The sequence below is a fragment of the Festucalex cinctus genome, chromosome 20, assembly GCF_051991245.1.
Source record: "Festucalex cinctus isolate MCC-2025b chromosome 20, RoL_Fcin_1.0, whole genome shotgun sequence".
Lineage (NCBI taxonomy): Eukaryota > Metazoa > Chordata > Actinopteri > Syngnathiformes > Syngnathidae > Festucalex > Festucalex cinctus.
Window position 1 is genome coordinate 8,963,618 of NC_135430.1, and position 18,292 is coordinate 8,981,909.

At 41.4% G+C, this 18,292-nt stretch overlaps 3 protein-coding genes and 3 long non-coding RNA genes across 10 annotated transcripts; 2 read left to right on the forward strand and 4 right to left on the reverse strand.

The window, feature by feature from the left end:
* Positions 1-2,140, reverse strand: mrpl15 (mitochondrial ribosomal protein L15). Its single transcript, XM_077509376.1, has 4 exons — positions 1,736-2,140; positions 1,385-1,542; positions 723-888; positions 1-549 (listed from the first exon to the last, which is right to left on the reverse strand). The coding sequence occupies exons 1-4, from the start codon at positions 1,838-1,840 to the stop codon at positions 88-90; spliced, it is 891 nt and encodes a 296-aa protein (XP_077365502.1). The 5' UTR covers positions 1,841-2,140; the 3' UTR covers positions 1-87.
* On the forward strand, positions 2,114-5,366 carry lypla1 (lysophospholipase 1). Its single transcript, XM_077509377.1, has 9 exons — positions 2,114-2,574; positions 2,750-2,781; positions 3,358-3,423; positions 3,542-3,589; positions 3,680-3,750; positions 3,828-3,901; positions 3,994-4,095; positions 4,642-4,830; positions 4,904-5,366. Exons 1-9 carry the CDS (start codon positions 2,506-2,508, stop codon positions 4,961-4,963), a joined length of 711 nt encoding a protein of 236 aa, XP_077365503.1. The 5' UTR covers positions 2,114-2,505; the 3' UTR covers positions 4,964-5,366.
* Positions 5,367-5,852: 486 nt separating this feature from the next.
* On the reverse strand, positions 5,853-10,170 carry LOC144009600 (regulator of G-protein signaling 20-like). The gene is made up of 5 exons (XM_077509426.1): positions 10,116-10,170; positions 9,491-9,672; positions 7,898-7,981; positions 7,583-7,817; positions 5,853-6,698 (listed from the first exon to the last, which is right to left on the reverse strand). The coding sequence occupies exons 2-5, from the start codon at positions 9,646-9,648 to the stop codon at positions 6,492-6,494; spliced, it is 684 nt and encodes a 227-aa protein (XP_077365552.1). The 5' UTR covers positions 9,649-9,672; positions 10,116-10,170; the 3' UTR covers positions 5,853-6,491.
* Positions 10,171-11,631: 1,461 nt separating this feature from the next.
* On the forward strand, positions 11,632-17,326 carry LOC144009601 (uncharacterized). Of its 2 annotated transcripts, none has more exons than XR_013280974.1 (4): positions 11,632-11,810; positions 13,311-13,373; positions 14,765-14,857; positions 17,135-17,326. It is a non-coding gene; the product is annotated as an uncharacterized LOC144009601 (long non-coding RNA). The 2 variants fall into 2 exon arrangements; XR_013280973.1 differs by lacking the exon at positions 17,135-17,326 and adding an exon at positions 16,127-16,466.
* On the reverse strand, positions 16,014-16,329 carry LOC144009603 (uncharacterized). The gene is made up of 2 exons (XR_013280979.1): positions 16,227-16,329; positions 16,014-16,160 (listed from the first exon to the last, which is right to left on the reverse strand). It is a non-coding gene; the product is annotated as an uncharacterized LOC144009603 (long non-coding RNA).
* Positions 16,638-18,053, reverse strand: LOC144009602 (uncharacterized). 4 transcript variants are annotated; one of them, XR_013280978.1, is made up of 8 exons: positions 17,948-18,053; positions 17,760-17,882; positions 17,636-17,669; positions 17,539-17,576; positions 17,357-17,417; positions 17,146-17,216; positions 17,028-17,065; positions 16,638-16,961 (listed from the first exon to the last, which is right to left on the reverse strand). It is a non-coding gene; the product is annotated as an uncharacterized LOC144009602 (long non-coding RNA). The 4 variants fall into 4 exon arrangements; XR_013280976.1 differs by lacking the exon at positions 17,539-17,576; XR_013280975.1 differs by lacking the exon at positions 17,146-17,216.
* Positions 18,054-18,292: the final 239 nt, after the last annotated feature.

Genomic DNA, 18,292 nt, shown 5'->3' on the forward strand with positions numbered 1-18,292 from the left:
TGCTTTAGTATGTTTGTTTTATTTATTGCAAATGATTTTGACAACAAGCTCATCAAGACCCGCAGGTTTAAATATACAAAATGTCCACTAGGAGGCGTAGTATTTCAGTAGCTTCTCATCTAAGGGCTTGAGGATCTTCTTGTCGGCCATGTTGACGATCCAGCCCGGCGCGAGTCCAAAGAAGATTTGCCGCGCGTCCTTGCGGGCGGCGAGCATCTCGTACAGTCCGTCTCGGGAAATGTCCGGCAACGCGTAGCCGTACTTGAGCGCCAGGGCCAGGCGCGCCCGCCGCACGTCGTCGGGGTCCGCCAGGTAGCCGCGGTTGTCCGGGTCCACGTAGTAGGACAGCAGGTCCTCGCCGGGCAGCATGCGTCTGGGGATGGGCTGGCCGCGCTGGAAGAACGGCACGGGTTTGATGAGGACGGCCAGGCTGATGGGGTCGTAGAAGGCGCAGGTCACCGCGCCGCCGTTCCGCTCCACGGCGGCGATGGCTTTCTCCGACGCGCGCTGCACCTCGATGTTCACTTTGGCCGAGAACAAGTCGGCACCCTGCAAAAGCGAAAGGTTGTCAGCGAAGTTACGCCAACAAACTCACAAAACAATTCAAGAGAAAGTTGTTTTACGTTAAATTCAGCAAATCTACAAAAAATATATAAATGCATTGTAAAAAAAAAAAAATAATATTAACAAAAATAATCTGAACATTGAGCAAAGCAACGTACTTCGTCCACCAGCTGCACGCCGAAGTCCCTCTTGAGCGGCTGCACGGTGACGCCGCGCCCGTTGACCAGCTGCGTCAGGTCGAGGGGCCGGCCGGGGTCCACGCGGCCCAAGTCGATGAGGTACTGAAGGCGCCTCAGGGACAGCGGCTGGTACTGAGGACGACGGCTGAAAACAGGTTGGTTACCAGATGAGTCGTTGGCACATTTCCTCAACGAGACCTCAAAAGCAATTTTGAAAGATTTTGAAACTGAGATTGAGAAAGAAGCTTTGTCTAGTCGGAATCACAGCAAGTCTTGACAAAATTTTGTCACTGGTAATATTTTATTATTTTTGTTTCAGTATCTTTTCAAATTAATAAAACATTTAATTTTTTGTTTTACTTTATTTTATTTGTATGCATATTTTGTTTTTGCATAATCATGTGTTTATTTTTAATTTTTATATGTAATTTACATGACACTTTTTTATTATTTTATTTTAAAAACTATTTATTACATCAGTGAGAAATACCCTCTCCAAAATGAACGATTCTCTGCATTTGAGTAAATCCATCCGCCAGCTTATGAATAAATGCTCTTTTTCTCATTGTTTAGCACCCCAGAACATGCCTTACTATATTAGCAATGCTCATCGTGTGCCCTGTTTATGGACATGAATGTACCTGTGCCCTTCATTGTATCCGTATTTGGGGATGAGCAAATAAAAGGGTGTCGCTCCGCCTTCGAAGCCGAGCCTTGGTCGGTTGCCTCGCTGCCGCTGTCCCTTGTGTCCACGTCCGCTCCGATTGCCACCGTACTGCCCTCTGCCCCGACGTTTTTCCTAAACAAAAAAAAAATGCAACGAGTACAGACAAAGCCATTCGAGTGAGTGGATCGGTTAGCATTAGCCTCGCGAGCTAACCTCCTTGCCATGCTAGCTAGTTTAGCTGATGTTGACTTTCAGAAAGCACGGTTAGCATTAGCCGCGCTAGCCAGTTAGCCGGTATTTACGGCGTGTCAAAATGGAACCTTACGTTCTTCGTGGCGCCGGGCTCGGGCCTGAGGTTGGCCAAGGATATGCGCGGCAGGTTCCGCAAGGCTTCAAAAGCTTTGCCGCCGGTTTTGCGGGGGAAAGACATGATTGTTGGCGACAGTCACTTCACATGTCGGTCGTCCAAACTTGGCTTGCCGAGGCAACCAGGGTCACGTGACGTGCGTGACTTCGGAAGTGATTCTACCCAATATTGATTTTTTTTTTCTGCAAGAGTGAAATAAAAAAAAGGGATTTTATTGGGATTATTTATTGGGATTTTTTTAAACGACATTCGTGAATAAGTCAATCATAAATAGAATAAGACGTGAATCGGAAGTGAGCCTTCCCGCGGACGTTGGAAAAATATTTTTAAATCACATAAAAAAAAACATTCGCAGTCCTTGGGGAAAAAATCATTTCAAAGCTCTAATGCTCATTTTTTAATTAAGTTAGACTGTTAAATTAGCGATCAAAGCGTTGCATCATCTGACTTTACTGTTCGGTGAAAGCTTGACGTTTCAAAGAACCAATCGCCGCCTTCAATTCGTACGTCTTCCTACGGCAGAGCCAATCATAACGTGGCAAAGGTGGGACTTCCTGTGCCGCCGTTCGACGCACCGAGTTGTGCGATTCGTATGACTAGCTCGTGTGTTGTTTTGTTCAAACGAAACTTCCTCGAAATAAATCCACTGGTTGGTTTAACCTTTTCACAATTTTCCCCTCGATATTTCGCTTAATAGCGGCTTCTTCACGGGTACCTGGTTTTGTTGTATGTGCGGTAATAACATGTCGGCGCCTCTACCTGCCATAGTGCCTGCTGCCCGCAAAGCTACCGCGGCGGTGAGTCAGTCGATAATCCCGAATAGTACTACTTTGTATCTCCTACCCCCAGCACCTCCCTCCTGGTGCTTTTATGACCATAAACCTCATCAGTCATTTGTATTTGCACAGAATAAACATCAGTCAAATAGGCGCCAGCCTCCAACTAACCTGATGTCTTTCCAAACCTTTGCAGGTGATCTTTCTGCATGGCCTAGGTGACACGGGGTAGGTCACCATGTTGTTTTCATCTCAAATGTTAGCTACATGACTGTACGATATAAGATAATATGGATGTGTAAGTCACATAAATCTCTGAAAGTGTGCTAATGACAATTATGAGCTTGCGTCACAATTACTGTTAGTCGGTGGAAACAAGTTGGACTTTGGATCCTTGTGAGGATTATTTTCATTTTGAAATGTGATGAAATGTCGTTTGACTACAGTAACAATCTGTCTGCCGAGGCAAAAATGCGATATGAACAGAAATTAAACAACTGTCTTAACGTTGGATGAATGACTTTACAAACAGTCAAGAGGCACTTGTACATTATTACGGTAGGAATCGAAAATGCATATGCATACAAATTAGTCCTAAGGTCATATGGATATTGTACATTATTATAGTATTCTATTTTTTTTCTTACGTTTTTTTTTATTTATTTATATAATTTCTTGTGTTTGTATGCATACTGTATACACATAAGTTTATTGTATGTTAAGTGTACTGTATAACCCATTTTTTGTATTACACTTAAAGCATTTTATGACTTTTTTTTTCTGTTTTTTTTTTTTTTTGGACAGTCACGGCTGGGCAGAAGCATTTGGTGGCATCAAGAGTTCACACGTCAAGTACATTTGTCCGCATGCGTATGTATTCTTTTAAAAAATGAGCATTAGACTTAACAGTAATTTTTTGTTTTGGCACTATATTTGACATGATTATACATCATTCATTTTGAATGTTTATTTTGTTTTTAAATTACAGCCCTACCATGCCTGTCACCTTAAACATGCGAATGTCCATGCCTTCCTGGTAAGTGGAAGCACATGAATACATATTAAAAAAAAAAATCTCTATATATATTTATATATAGACGGCCTACATTTCCATGTCTGTGTTGAGGTTCGACATTTACGGTTTGAGTCCAGAAGCGGAGGAAGACGAGGCCGGCATCAAGAGAGCGTCGGACAACCGTGCGTGCATCTGTTGCTTCAAAGTGACGTTGTCGCGTTGCGTTCGGGGAATCGCGTAACTTTTGATTCCTCTGCAGTTAAAGCCATGATAGACCAGGAAGTGAAGAACGGCATTCCCTACCATAGAATCATCGTGGGTGGATTCTCGCAGGTCAATAAAAAAAAAAAAAGAAAGAAAGAAAAAAAAGTGTTTTGTTGTTGTTTTTCATATATTCAAAGCTCCCTTATGTGATTTGACCTCAGGGTGGCGCTTTGTCGCTGTACACGGCTCTGACCAGCCATCAGAAGCTCGCCGGCGTAATCGCCCTCAGCTGCTGGCTTCCTCTGCGCAACGCCTTCGCTCAGGTACCGTATTTTATGCACTGTAAAGTGCACCACATTATAAGGCGCACCTTCAATGAATGACATATATTATTTAACAATATTTTAAAACTTTTTCCATATATAAGGCGTTACAGTAGAGGCTGGGGTTACGTTATGCATCCATTAGATGGTGCTGCGCTAAAGGGAATGTCAACAAAACAGTCAGATAGGTCAGTCAAACTTTATTAATAGATTACAAACTCCATTCACTCCTAAAATGAACAAACAGCTGTTTTATTATTTTCTCTGGGGTAAAGTATTAGTATTAGCTAGCGATCCAAGATGGCGGGATCTTCTGCGCATGCGCATCACCGATCGTGCAGGGTCACTGATAGCGTCTTGACAGCGAGACCTGTTGCGGCTCAATGTTGATCCATATATAAGGCGCACTGGATTATAAGGCGCATGGTCTGGTTTTAAAAAAAATTGAAGACTTTTAGGTGCGCCTTATAGTCGTGAAAATACTGTAGGCGCGCCGGGCGATTCCAGTTGACGCGTCCTCCTTCCCTGCTAACGGCTCTCTCGTAGGCATCGGCGGCCGGCGCAGGCGCCGCCGCCAACAAGCACGTGACCGTGCTGCAGTGCCACGGCGAGGCCGACCCGCTGGTGCCCTTCTCCTTCGGCCGTCGCACCGCCGACAAGCTGAGGAGCCTCCTGGGCCCCGACAGCGTCACCTTCAAGGCATATCCCGGCCTGCCGCACAGCGCCTGTCCAGAGGTTCCACATCAACCTTTTCTTTTTTCTTTTTTTTTTGGACACCATTCGAACCGACGATGTTGTTTGCGTGCAGGAAATGGTGGACATCAAGCGATTCATCGAGAAGCAGCTGCCCGCCCTCGGCAACGAATGAGCGCCGCCTCCAGTTGAAATCGGCCTGAGGACACTTGACGATAGCAAACGCGCCTCCACCGCTGCTTAAGAGGTGCGCGGGACCGCTTCACGTTGCGCTCCGGGTGAGGCTCGTCCCGTCCCGTCCCGTCACGGAGCGACGTTACGGTACAGTCACATCATGAGATGCGGAAAAAGCCATTTCCTGTTCCGGGATATCTAGAGCTGTACTTTTAACGCACAATAAATGGCCTATTATTAGTATTATTTTTTATTTATTTTTTGCACATGTTGCTAAAAGTGTAGCTCAGTATCTGTTAGAAATTTTAATTGTATACTTGTTAAATGTCTTTTTTTAGGCTGATTTCAAATTGACAGATTCTCTTATTTTGATATTAAAAGCTGCCTGTTGCAGGTCAAATTGACCCATTTTTAGCATGCATGTTTATTTTTATTTATTTATTTTTGAATGAGAACAAGTCACTAAGTCACATTATAGATTGAAATGGTAAGTAAGAGAGTTAATAAAATTGCTTATTGGGATTTTTGTTTGAGTTCTGGATAATCTGAACACGTGCCGGGTCAATTTGACCCATTGTACAGTTAAACACTACACGTTAACATGCATTTTTAATGCTAAATATAGTTTGAAATGGTGCGTAATGGAGTGAACAATGAAATGGTTTATTGATCTTTTTTTTCTTCACTATTAATTTTTTTTCCTGATAATTGGATTGGTTAGATTGACCCTGATACATTAGTGCTTTGCCTTAACGATCGATGTTAAGTTATATATTTCAGACCAGTCAAACTTAAAAAAAAAAAAAAAAAAAAAAAAAAAAAAAAAAATTATTAGAAAATATTTAAATACAAAAACAATATCCTCTTTTCAGAAAACCAAAACGTGTCAGTCAAAACAACATGATTGTGCTTTTATTAAACTGCTTTCACACAAACATTTTGCCCTGATGCACAACTAGAATGACAGCGGTGGCCATATTTTCACGTCTTTCCTCATAGAAGATGACGCATATCACAGTATCCAGTATATGAATATAACTATATAGATATGAGGATATCTATATTGCTATATATAGATATCTGTATATTTTTATATACATAGATATTTAGAAATAAATATAGATCGACGTCTGTCTATATTTGTACATCATCTGTATTATTATTATTATTATTATTATCCAGGTATGTAAGCTGGAGAAGAGCTGAAAAGCACCAAAGTCAGATGTGGCACCTGTCGGGGATGTACTCGAAATGTGCCTCGTTGTAGAAGATCTTGTCCCAAAGGCACTTTTCCGTCTTCTAGATTGGTGTCAAAATGAAAAGTTTGTATGATTATTAAGGCTCACGATAGACCTACAACAGCCGCATTTTGGAAAGAAGGTAGCAAAGTGCAACGTCGTCAAGCGCTAGGGAGTGTAGAAAAATAGACATTTGCGGGCTAGCCGTGGATGCGGCGCATCCAACCGGAACTCCCTTGGGACACATGCGGATTTTTTTTTTTTTTTTTTTTAAAGCTAATCGTGAGTCTCCTATGGCTTGGTCGCTGCTGTCGACGTCGTCGTCGGCTCCTCCAGGCTCTTGATCAGATCCGCGTAGGCGGCGGAGTTGATGTAGCGCGGGTACGAGTCTCTCTGCATCAGCGTGTAGATCTGCTGCTGGGCGTCGTCAAAGGTGTGCGAGGTGGGCTCCAGCATGTTGCGGTTGATCACGTCGCGCACGCGCGAGTCCAGGCTGACCTGCGGGGGGAACCAGAGAGCCGTCCGTTGAACGTCTCGCGTATCGTAACGGTCCTTATCACCTGTAATATGGTGTGTGACATCATCGTACGTATAGCTTCAACGTCACCTAACTTCCTAGTCTGAAACATTGTAACCTTGTAGCACAAGGACAAAAAAAATGCCATACAAAACAAGGTCCGTTTCGTCATCTTTAGCTATTATCACGATATGAAGCTCACTATACGATAACTATCACGATAGGGAGGTTGGCGATATTTAAAAAAGGTCACAATATTGTAAAAAGAATGAGCTCTACTAAAAAAAAAACCCCACACAATATTGTGCTTTTGTACATTACATCAATGTTATGTTATGTTTTATTATTATAATTCTGCTGTTATTATTATGTTGTTAATGCAAGCACACATTGAGTTCCTTCACATAATGGCTTGCTTCACGGGCATATTGGGTTCCCCTTTATCTGACAATTAGCTTAGATTTTAAACATAAAAAAAGAAGAAAAAAAAAAAAAAAAAAAAAAAAGATTTTAAACATAAAAGGACCAAAACATATCTGATGAAAATTAAATTGCACAAAAAAAAACTAGCCACCAGAGGGTGCTAGAACTCCACGAATGGAAATCAACCTGACTTTTTGAACAGACGTGTTGCATTTAAAAATCGTGAACATGACGACGATGATATTGTGGCAGTTTTAATATCACGATATCGCGCTTATCGTTACATCCCTAATATAAAGTCGTCCTCGATGTCATAGCGAACGTTAACCATTTGTTAACATCACTGTCACTAGTTTTGTCCGTGGGAGCGCGACAGATCAAGGACTCGACATAGACTGGCGAGCGCGTTTTTTTTTGTTTTTTTTTTTGTTTTGTTTTTTACCTCCTTCGGCGAGAGGATGGAGATGAAGTCCTCGTATATTTGCCGCACTTTCTCCTCCACCACCGTCTTGTTGGTCTCCTTCTTGAGCTCCTCGCAGGCCAGCCAGAACATCATGTTCTCCTCGCTGAACTCGGTGCGCAGGAACTGGCGGAAGCAGCCGCGCCCCGCCGCGCTCCTCATCACCTTCTCGAACGACGCCGTCCACGACCGGGCGTCCTCCAGCGTGGGCTTGGGGCTTCCCCGGGGGACGAACAAGATGGTGGCGATCGGATCAGTTGCACGTGCGCGCGCGCGTCCTTCGGAAGCGGCTCTCACCTGTCTTCACAGTTGTTGGCGGCGTCCGCCCTACGATCGCAAGCGGACCTCGGGATCGTCTCGTCTTCGCCTCGAACCGTTAAACTGCAAGAAAGGAAATTGAATGTTCCCGTTCCAGGTGTCGGATGGTCGGACGGACGGCATATGAATGGATGGTAACAGTCGTCGGGCGTGTTCCACGGGGGCCGCCGGCGTAAATAGCAAGAAGACATGTCTTTAAAATGTACACAGCACCTGACACCAGGTCTAATTGGGTTTGCCGGCCCACGAGGGAGCGACGCAACAATTAGGACGAGCCTCGGGGGGGCGAAAACAATCGCTCACACTTCCCTCAAGGACGCACGTAAGTCCTCCATGATTCCAAAACACATCTGACACAAATGCAATCATGAAATTGGCCTTATCAATTGCATGCGTTCATTTCACACAATAGATGCTAACATCATTAGCATTGGGGCTAGCAACTACTTAAAGGGCTACTTGACTCATTGAGCCATTTTCAGCAGTAAATTATTATTTTGTCTATAATTTGTTAACCATTATTTTTCATGTACAATTAGTACCTTTAAAAAGTCATTTTTCTAAATGCTGTCGACTGATGATGACATCACCTGTGGTGAGTAAGTAGGTCATGGCTCAGTTTACTGACCAAACCCAGAAAACAGGTGAGCCGTGATTAGCCGTTACCTGCTTCCTCAGCACAGGTGATGTCATCATCAGTCGACAGCAAGTACAAAAAGAACTTTTTAAATGTATTCATTGTACATGAAAACTAATGAAGTTATCAAATTCATTCTGGACAAAATATTAACTTTTCACTGCTGAAAATTGTTCAATGCGTCAAGTATCCCACTTCAGGCTATATATAATTAGCATAGTTGCTAACGGCTTGCGGGAAAATGACCGGCAAAGCTTGCCAAATAATGAATAATGATATTTACATCTCACTTGATGATGACTTCCAAAGGGTGAGTAGTTTTTGCTTTACTTTATTTGCCTGACTTGTTTATTCACTTGGACATTTTCCATGGGGAACATTATTCTGAATCAATAGTAGAGCATTATTTGTTACTTTATTGTTAAAATGAACAATTGCACATTAAATAATAAAAAAAAATTATAAAATTCAACATTTTTAAACAGTATACAAAATTATTAGTAAAATAGACAACGCAATCATTTTAAAGAACATTAACAACTTGCAAAATAATTGCATATATGAATAATAATGGAATATTAGCAAAACTATATTAAATAACTGGCTAATTATAATTATGAATAATTTCATATGAACATGAAAAATGGGTAATTTTTCATGTTCATCTTTTTTTGCTTTATTAAACAATTGGATGTTTATGATGATTAAAAACAAAGAATCGGCGTGTGATTATTTTAATATTAGAATCTGTTCTCAGTTGCCTTATCTGAACATGTGTTAACGAAATAAAAAATAACTCATTGCCTAATTATTAAACAGTAAAATAACCTATTTATGGCATCAATTACATTTTTTCCCCCCATTTAGGCTTTTTTTTCCCTCATCTTGTCACGGCCCAGCCACTTTCTTTCTACCTGTTTTGTTAGTTTATTTACCAGGAGCAGCTGCAGCAGCAGCACCAGCAGAAGCAGCAGGCGTTGGAGGCGTTTCCGGGGGCGTTGGCGGGGGCGTCGGCCATCCCGTGGCGGGCGTGGAGGACGGCGGCGGCGGCGGCGGCTTCCTGGTGCACTTGCATCTGCTGCCTCTTGCGCATCTCCAGCCGCTCCGAACCCGGCAACTGCGAGCGACGTCACATATCACACCGGCCGTGCAAATATTTAGTCACATCTGCAACCCTCCACCCCCCTAAAAAAAAAAAAAAAACCTCCTCCACCCTTCAGTGAATGAACGCAGTCTCCTTCTCCCTCACGGCAGCATCCATCTGTCTCTTGCACCGCCTCATTATCAAAACACTTCTCTAAATAATAAAAGCAGCACATTTGCATTTAAAAAGCTCAGCATATTTGCACTCTAAACGCTCGTGCAGCGCGTTCGCGTTGCATGCAAATACGAGTAACCAAGCCTGGATTTGGATGCTGCATTAGCAATATTACACCCCCCATAAAAAAATAGAAATAAAAACACAAGCAAGCAATGATTTCTTTTACAAAAATCGATCCCCTCCCCACAATGCATAAATATAATAGGTAGCAAATAAAACCCCCATTCGTATGTACTCACTGTGTCACCATGAATGCCAGAATGCAGGTGCTGTTTGGGCAGCGGGGGAGGTAGAGGAAGGGGGCACGCGCGTGCGCAGACGGGAAGAGTGATACTGGCTCTTTTCGGCTTTCTCGTTGGTTCAATATAAATCAACTGACGTATAAAAATGACGTTAAATGTGACTGTTTCGTTTTGAAATATAGCAAAAGTTATAACCGAGTGTGCGTTACTGTTGTATCGTTTTGTTTTCACTAGCAGAAGCGCCGTAGAGGCGCAATAAAGCGGGTGGCCACCAGAGGGCAGTAAAGCTTCGCGACAACATCAGTGAGTGTTCGAAATGGAACAAATTTATCAAGAATTTCAAAGGACTATAAAACACCACGTACTTGTTTTTCATAGTCCTCCTCTTAACTAGCATATAGAACAAGCTAGCCTTTTAAAACGTACGATATCTAGCTAATTTATGCTTGTAAGGCTCTCATCCTTTCATCAATAGCAATCTATACATATTTACAATTAGGCTTGGCAAATTTTATTTTGAGACCTGCCCTCTGTTATTCCCAGAAAGAAAATGGTTTTGTTGTTGTTGTTTTTTGTTGTTTTTTGTTTTGTTTTTTGTGCCCAGGCCAAATAAAGCAATAAAAGTATTGCTTTTGGCGCCATCGTGTGGCATCTCGAAGCCAAGGAATTTCCATCAAGTTGAGAAGGCATCTTCATTTTTGTGATAAGTGGTGCTTTGCCACCATCTTGGTGCCAAAGGAACTATGTGGTAGTCGTTGGGGAGTTTCAGTTTTGCATCTTGTGCCACCTTCAGGTAACTACTTGAAGAGGTTTGCCATTCATAGCAAGGCCCAGTTGCTCTGTGTACATCATTGAGTAGAAAACAATAAAATGACTAATAGGAAAGTAGTAATTGGTATTTGAATGGATGACAAAGCATCCTTGTGCTTCATGCGCCATTCTGTCAAAATGAAATCATCCGTTGGCCATTTTTTAAAGGGTGATGTTGCAAGATTTTGTTTTAGAATCAAAGTTTGGCCTACATTTTTGGGTTTAAACTATTAAAAAATATTTATAGGCAATGGGCAGTCATGATTTGCAAATATTTGTGATGTGCCACTGTTCTTCCCAAATAGTGGCTGCTCATTGTACCTCAGAACATTTTCAAATTACTAAAAAACACATTTTACATTGGACAATAGTATCGTATCTTGTTAGACGGTGTAATCGCACCTAAATGATTTGATCTAATATGATGTCTTGTAAATGTTTACTATTTTACTTTTGTATGCCATGTTCTGGCTGTTGGAAAAATACCCGGATTAAAAAAAAAACAAAAAAAACGTTGGTGACCCCTGGTTTGTGCAAGTCATTTAAAATGTTTAAACTTTAAATTCTGGATGTATCGTTCGACACATATTAATGACAAATTTGCCCTCTGGTTTGTTATTCGCTATGGCATTTATTATTATTTTAGTTAGTTAGCGCTCGATTTAGCTGCGACCCGGAAGTTAAACACCGACCGGAAGAGGAATTGTTTGGGTTCATGTCTTGGCGTTTTGTTTGTTTTTAGCACATGGTCCAAGTTATGTTAGTGGGTATTTTTTTTTCCATGCAGAGACGTCCACAATCAAAGGAATATTGTCTCCACGTCAGCTGCTGCCCGTCAACCTGCACGCCAGCTGAAGAAAAGCGGCGACGTGCTGTGAAAAGGTAACTCGTGCTCGACCTTTAGACATTTTCACTGCAAGGTCCTCTAAAAGTATCTTTTTGTTTAAAAAGAACCATCGTCTCATATTTAGCGTGTCCTTAGACTCGATTATATCAAAACATTTAGGTGCGTTTACACAATCTAACAAGATACGATGCTATTGTCCAATGTAAAATGTGTTTATTAGTCTACTTGTCAAACGCGAGAAACTGTGAGATAATAATAAATGCAAAAAATAACAGACAGCAGGATTAAAGAAATTACAGTTTGAGCATTAGAAAATGTTCTAATGAGTCAGTAAGTGTTCCTAATTCCTTGTGGGATATGTTGATGCTGCATTCGAGGATGGATGGAATTTATCCGAGTCTTTTTTTTTTTTTTTTTTTTTCGATTTTTACAGAACTTTATTTGCTTGGCCATAAAAAATAAAAACAAGATGCAAAGTCACAATCTAGTTTTATACTCAAGTAAATTGTTTTGCCATTCACGCTCTATGTTTCCGAAGGGTAGAGTGACGTCACATTGTAGTCCGTCTGTGTTAGTCACAGAGCAGCCATCTTGTTACTCCCACCTCGCGAGCTACTGTATAAACTATACGTACACATGAGACATATAAAGCTCGTTGGCAGTTAGTATAAGGCCGAAGACGGGGTAGAGGGTTTGTGCCGGGGTGGTCATTATTTTTTTTAACAAGTTTAAAAATAAATAAATAAATAAATTGCCAAGTTTGCGGTATCTGCTGCTTTGGAGACCCCCTTTATTTTTTTAGCACTCAGTTCCTTTGACCCCAATATTAGATTTGGCAGAGGCATCTTTTGTTGAATTACAGCTGTAATTTTCTAATTAAAAAAACCCCACAAGTTTCTTCCTGTACTAAACATCATTAAGCATATAATTTATACATGTATTTAAGACAAGTTGTAAAATGTCTGAAGTCATCTTGTTTATGTTTAATAAATTTAAAACACCATAAATCATACTGTTTCTACTAAGTACTGTCTCAAATGTTCCTTCTATTTCGATACTGTAAATGTATAGGATCATATGCCGAGAAAGGTTTTTTGGGAGTGGCAATATGGCGGCCTCGCGACCCGTACACACTTCCTTTTTTAAAATCGGAAAATTCCGACTTCCGACCATCCTTGAATGCAGCATAAATTCCAGAGGGCGGGGCAGCAGCGGCGAAGGCTCGGCCTTGTGCGGGTGATGGGCGTGGGAAGGGTGGAGTCAGCAGAGCGGAATGAGCGGGAGGGGGCGTGGCTTAGGTTGGACTGCACTGACCTGCTTGCTCACTGCATGTACCCCCTTGCATTTTATGAAAAATCAAAAACCGACCCAAAGTCGTCAAAACTTCAATAATATGACATTTAGGAAGTAGTAACGTGAATATTTAACAGTTTTTCAATTGTATGAAAACCAAGTGTTTTATGCAAATTACCACCCACAATATGCAAATGAGCATGACTGACTGCTTCTTTTTCTGTTTTCTTGACATGATGGAGGCTGTTTGGGACACGGATGGGTCTGCGCTACAACCACGCGATTGGAAAGCTGCTTTTCGACAGGTGCGTGTACTTTTTTGACAGGTTATGCCATGCTGTGTGCTTGAGGAGGCGTGTCTGATGCCACTTAGCCATTTCGCAGTGCACTTTGACTTGTGCTTGATGTACTTCGACACACACCAGAACAACATTCAATGGTTCTCAACATGTGCTTTTTTTTAACATCACATTGGTGTGGCCCAAATTATTAAAAAAATAAATTTAGAAAATAAAAAAAATAAAAACTTAGAATTTTTTTTCAAATGTATTAAAAAAAAATAATCTAATTTGCTTTTATGTTGCCTACCTATTAAAATACATGCTATTTGTAAGAAAAAAAAAACACAAAAAAAAACCTTACATAACAGTGCATGTCCAGGAGCATTGAATGATGTACAGTCTTCCCTCACTATAACGCGGTTCACTTTTCGCGGTCTCGCTGTATCGTGGATTTTTTTTTAAGTGCAATTTTGCATATTTTTTTTACAGTAATATACCCATTTTATAAAATTTATGAAGGTTTGAACATTTTCAAAGTTTGAACAAGAGAGAAATGTGAGAACATGTAAATGCCTCAATGAGAAAAGTGTATAAATTGTGCGGTCGGGGATTTTAGAGCCTTAAAACATTTATAAGAGTTGTAAAACATAAAGGTAACTACTTCGCGGATTTCATTTATTGCGGGTATTTTTTGGAACCTAACCCCAGCGGAAAACGAGGGAACACTGTACTTGTTGTTTGGTTCCACATGTGTCAGTGTTGTGCAGTGTTGATGAATTGGGTTTGGCCTGTCGAGATGGTTCAGCCAGTTGGTTTTTGGTTGCGCTCGTGTACTGAATGACTTTCCAAAATGGTCAAATTGTTAGGTACACCCTAGTTGTCTTGACTAATGTATGCAGTTTATGATGGTAGATGGACAAGTCATGAGGTGTCAGTAGGTAGCCCTCAAGTGTACCTAACCAAGTGTCCAAATATTAGATGCACTCTCAGTCTTGTTTCTTGACTATTATAGACATTGTTTATTGACAGATCGATCGTGTACACAAATGTCATGAGTGGACAGTTGAACCGCTGCATGTTGTTCCGTGCGCTCTGTCAACTTCAACGTGCTATTAAGGGATGTGTGCTACTTCAAATGTGCATAGAAATAGATTTTTTTTTTTAAATGCTAAAAAAAAAAATTGTTCTGCTTTTGCTGATGATTGCACATGCTAACTTTTTGCTAACGATTTTTAACTGAGGCTTTTTGGTGACAATTTGGTATCATTACTCAGTTTTTTTTCTTTTTTTTTTTTTTTTTTTCTTGAGCTAGCTAGTTTTGGACATTATAGTGTTTCGCATTTCAGCTGCGGCCCCGACGTGTTGTAATTTGATGTGATTGAGCATGACTGACTCGTTTTGTGTTTTCCTGTCAGGATGGAGGAGGTTGTCGGACGAACGAACACGCAGCCAACAGACATGTGGACGGGTCGTCCGCGCTACATTGACAGCAAGCTGCTCAACGACAGGTGTGTGCTAATGTTGTGTGCGTGATGTATGTGATGTCACACAGCCATTTCTCAAGTGTGCTTGATGTACGACACACAGTAGAACATCATTCAATGCTTGTCAACGTGCTTTACTAATGTTTGAAAATGTTTGGCAAAATAACTGTTAATTTGAAATCAATTAATTGGTGTTATTTTTGCTCGCCTAAGAAAAAAATCTTGGGCACATGTCTAGAAGCATTGAATGATGATGTCTTGGTGCGTTTGTCCCATGGAGAGATGGCTCACTTGCGCTCATGTGACATCACACACACAACATGGTGTCATTTGCTGCCTGTCAACCAACATTTGTAACTTCAGTCCAACATTATTTGCTGTGTCCAAAAAACTTGCTTGTCTGAAGTCAAATATATTTTTCAACCATTATCAGTGTCCCCGTGTTTCATTTCCACTGTGACTTTGCAAATTGTGACATATTTCTCAGGGCCTTGAATGGATTGCAGGTGGATTTTTCCCATTGACCTTGAAGATGTTTTGGCCTCACGTCCGAGCTGACTTTCTCGGTTCATTCTCAAGGCCACATGGTGGCATTTTCAGTGTGAATCGAGGAAGCCTGCTCGGACCAGAGGCCAAAATATCTTCAAGAACAACCTGAACAATCCACTTGCAATCTGTTCAAGGCCCAAAAAATGCTTTTTTTGTGACTATTACAATTCAACATGCAAATTAATAGACATAGCTCCACCCACTTAAAGAAAAAAACCTAAATAATTTGCATAACTGGCCACTCCCTCTCAGAATTGACCTATCAGCTGGCTTTATGCAAATAAATTTGCATAGCCACGCCCACTTTTCCTGCAGAAGATGGGGTATATCGATTAATTTGCATAGCCACACCCACTTATGCAAATCACCAGTCATGTAAATTTGCATAAGCTCCGCCCATCTATGGAGCCAGCCAATCAGGTTCTGGCATTTTTTAGAAACCCACCAATCATGTTGCTTCCTGCTCAAATTTGCATAGCCCCACCTACTATACAACCCCATTATTTTTACAAGAAACTTTCTCAAACAATAAAAATTTTGAAACCGGTTGGTTCTAATGTTAAAGTTAAGAAAAGATGCATTTTTTTGCAGCATACATGTTGGAATGACAATGGCAAAAAAAACTTAGGAATTACAAAGTCAGAAAAACTTTATTTTGTCGTGTACATGTTGGAAAGGCAAAAACAGCAAACAGGGAAAAAAAAAAAAAGAAAGTTGGATGACTTGATTGCACTCTGTCACCAGGTGAAGTTAGCCAGCAGGATAAGATCTTGCAGACCTAAGACAAAACATCAAGTTAAGGCAACCTGTGCAGCAAATGTTTTTGAAATGTGATGCAACTCACCATCCAGCACAGAAGGGCATCTGGACCAGTCACTCACACGGCTGCATCGCCAGGAAGCCCGCCATGTTCCTTGACACCTGCGGCAAAACAAAACATAACATTGGAAAAACACTGAGAAGCTCGCCCGGTCAACAACATTCAAAGCTTACTGTCACTTGCGTCAACTTCAAGCTGATGGCATCAATGCAGCACCAAGAAAGTGTTGAGTCACTGCCTGCTCAAGCGGACTCTACAACAACAAAAAAAGGACATGTTGAGTACTACTTTTTTCGAATGCAGCAAATTTGACAAGATGAAAGCCACCAGTGCAGAAGAAGTTGCTTCTGGGACTGTCAGTGATAACGCAGCTGCTTTCACAGGAAGAAAACTTTGAACACATGACATGCATTGACAGAGAATACGCGAAACCAGTCAAGTTTCTACTTCACTTTATTAACATGTGCCAACTATACAAAAACAGCAGCAATGAACAAGATGTACACGTTTCTCCACCATAGCCAATTCAAAATCGGAGTTTGGAAATCCAGGTCCAGAAAGTAAAAACTGCCAGTTTGGTTTTAGCTACAGGTGCTTCATCAACCAGCAGGTAAATGAGGTCATTATGAGAAGCACCTGTGGCTACAGCTGAAGTCTGGCAGGGTTTTTACTTTCTTGACCTGGTTTTCCCTCATCTCTGTTCAAGACAGAACTCTTCACTGGAAGCCTGCCTTCAGCCCAGAGATGCTTTGGCGCCACCTAGTGGACGTAAAAATAAGAAACCGTTAGCGTGTCAGCACAAGTCAATTGAAAAGGTAAATGTACCGTTTGGCGGGTCCCCAGTTAAGCGCAGTTGAAAGCAGCTTTGGGAGAACAGAGAGAGAGGTTCAAATATTGTATCGAATGTTCACATCAGCCATTTTGTTTTGCAGCATGCTCAAACCCAGCGATGGCCACCCTAGTACACGGTTCTTCCTCAGGCGACTCCGGTTCAAGTCAAGATGCTGTTTTTACCTGCACGCACCCAAAAAACATAAGTAGGATGTCAGGAATGGTCAGTGCAAGTCACTTGAAATGTCCTTACCTTCAACACATGCTGAAACAAATTAAAACAGCGTATCACATATTAACACGTATGAGTGTTTGTGTCTCACCAGTGATGAGGACAGGGCCAAGCTGGACAACGTGTCAATGGCCTGCGGCATGCTGGCTGGGCTGAAGGACACGGTGACATTACATAGTTAGCTTAAAAAAAAAATAATACATACAAATAAGTTAGCTTCCAAACATAAGCACGTTTAGCCAGTGTAGAGCAAATAAATAAATAAAAAGTCACCAAGCTATGACCAAAAAGATTCGCTTCAAGATGCAAGCCTGTGGACGAATTAAAATAAAGTTAAGAGTTGATTCATGTACAAACGCTGGCAACCTACCTTCTCTCTGCCAAACTGTGCTCTTCTCCAGACGCTGGAAAGGGGAACGTGCGTCGCGTTATTCAAGATCTTCCGTTTCCATGTACCGTTTAATAACTAAAAGCTTGAACAAATAAGTACTTACCGCGGGGATTTATTGCCAAACATGTCCAATAAATATTTTTGTGTCGTTTTAGCACGCGGACGCGGTTGACGTTAACCACGATCGAGCAAACATTTGAGCTAACATGCTAGCTGGTGTTTCACCCTGAAAAGGTGAACAAGTTAAAAGTTACAACTATGAGTGTAATAAAAAAAAATACTTAAACAAACCTTTTGGTCATCTTGTCGAGATGAGTGGAGAACAGCAGGCGGACGATGTCGACGTGGCTGTTGATGAGGCTGGTGAAGAGAAAGAAAGATCGATCATTCAATTCCGTCAGAGCTTAAATAGGTTTCCGTAACAACGTCATCACGTTTTTTTTTTTTTTTTTTTTTTAATAAAAGCTTTATTTAACCAAGATGAACAAAAAAAGTATTTCTGCTGCAGAAAATGATGAAATTGTTAAGTTGCCGGACGTTGGGCTCGTACCCTGCTCCTTAGAACCAGAGACCGCGTCATTAACCACTGGACCAACCTCGCTGGGATCGTGTTCAACTTTTGGTCGTAATTATACC

What these genes read in the sequence shown, in the direction of transcription:
- mrpl15 (XM_077509376.1), bottom strand. Translation starts at nt 1,840, where the DNA reads ATGTCTTTCCCCCGCAAAACCGGCGGCAAAGCTTTTGAAGCCTTGCGG. An exon ending in AGCCCGGCGCCACGAAGAAC is followed by an intron (nt 1,543 to 1,735) that starts GTAAGGTTCCAT and finishes TTTTTTGTTTAG; the next exon opens with GAAAAACGTCGGGGCAGAGG. An exon ending in GCGTGCAGCTGGTGGACGAA is followed by an intron (nt 550 to 722) that starts GTACGTTGCTTT and finishes TCGCTTTTGCAG; the next exon opens with GGTGCCGACTTGTTCTCGGC.
- lypla1 (XM_077509377.1), top strand. Translation starts at nt 2,506, where the DNA reads ATGTGCGGTAATAACATGTCGGCGCCTCTACCTGCCATAGTGCCTGCT. An exon ending in CATGGCCTAGGTGACACGGG is followed by an intron (nt 2,782 to 3,357) that starts GTAGGTCACCAT and finishes TTTTTTGGACAG; the next exon opens with TCACGGCTGGGCAGAAGCAT. An exon ending in CGAATGTCCATGCCTTCCTG is followed by an intron (nt 3,590 to 3,679) that starts GTAAGTGGAAGC and finishes GTCTGTGTTGAG; the next exon opens with GTTCGACATTTACGGTTTGA.
- LOC144009600 (XM_077509426.1), bottom strand. Translation starts at nt 9,648, where the DNA reads ATGCGCAAGAGGCAGCAGATGCAAGTGCACCAGGAAGCCGCCGCCGCC. An exon ending in TGCTGCTGCAGCTGCTCCTG is followed by an intron (nt 7,982 to 9,490) that starts GTAAATAAACTA and finishes CCTTTCTTGCAG; the next exon opens with TTTAACGGTTCGAGGCGAAG. An exon ending in GCCAACAACTGTGAAGACAG is followed by an intron (nt 7,818 to 7,897) that starts GTGAGAGCCGCT and finishes CCCCCGGGGAAG; the next exon opens with CCCCAAGCCCACGCTGGAGG.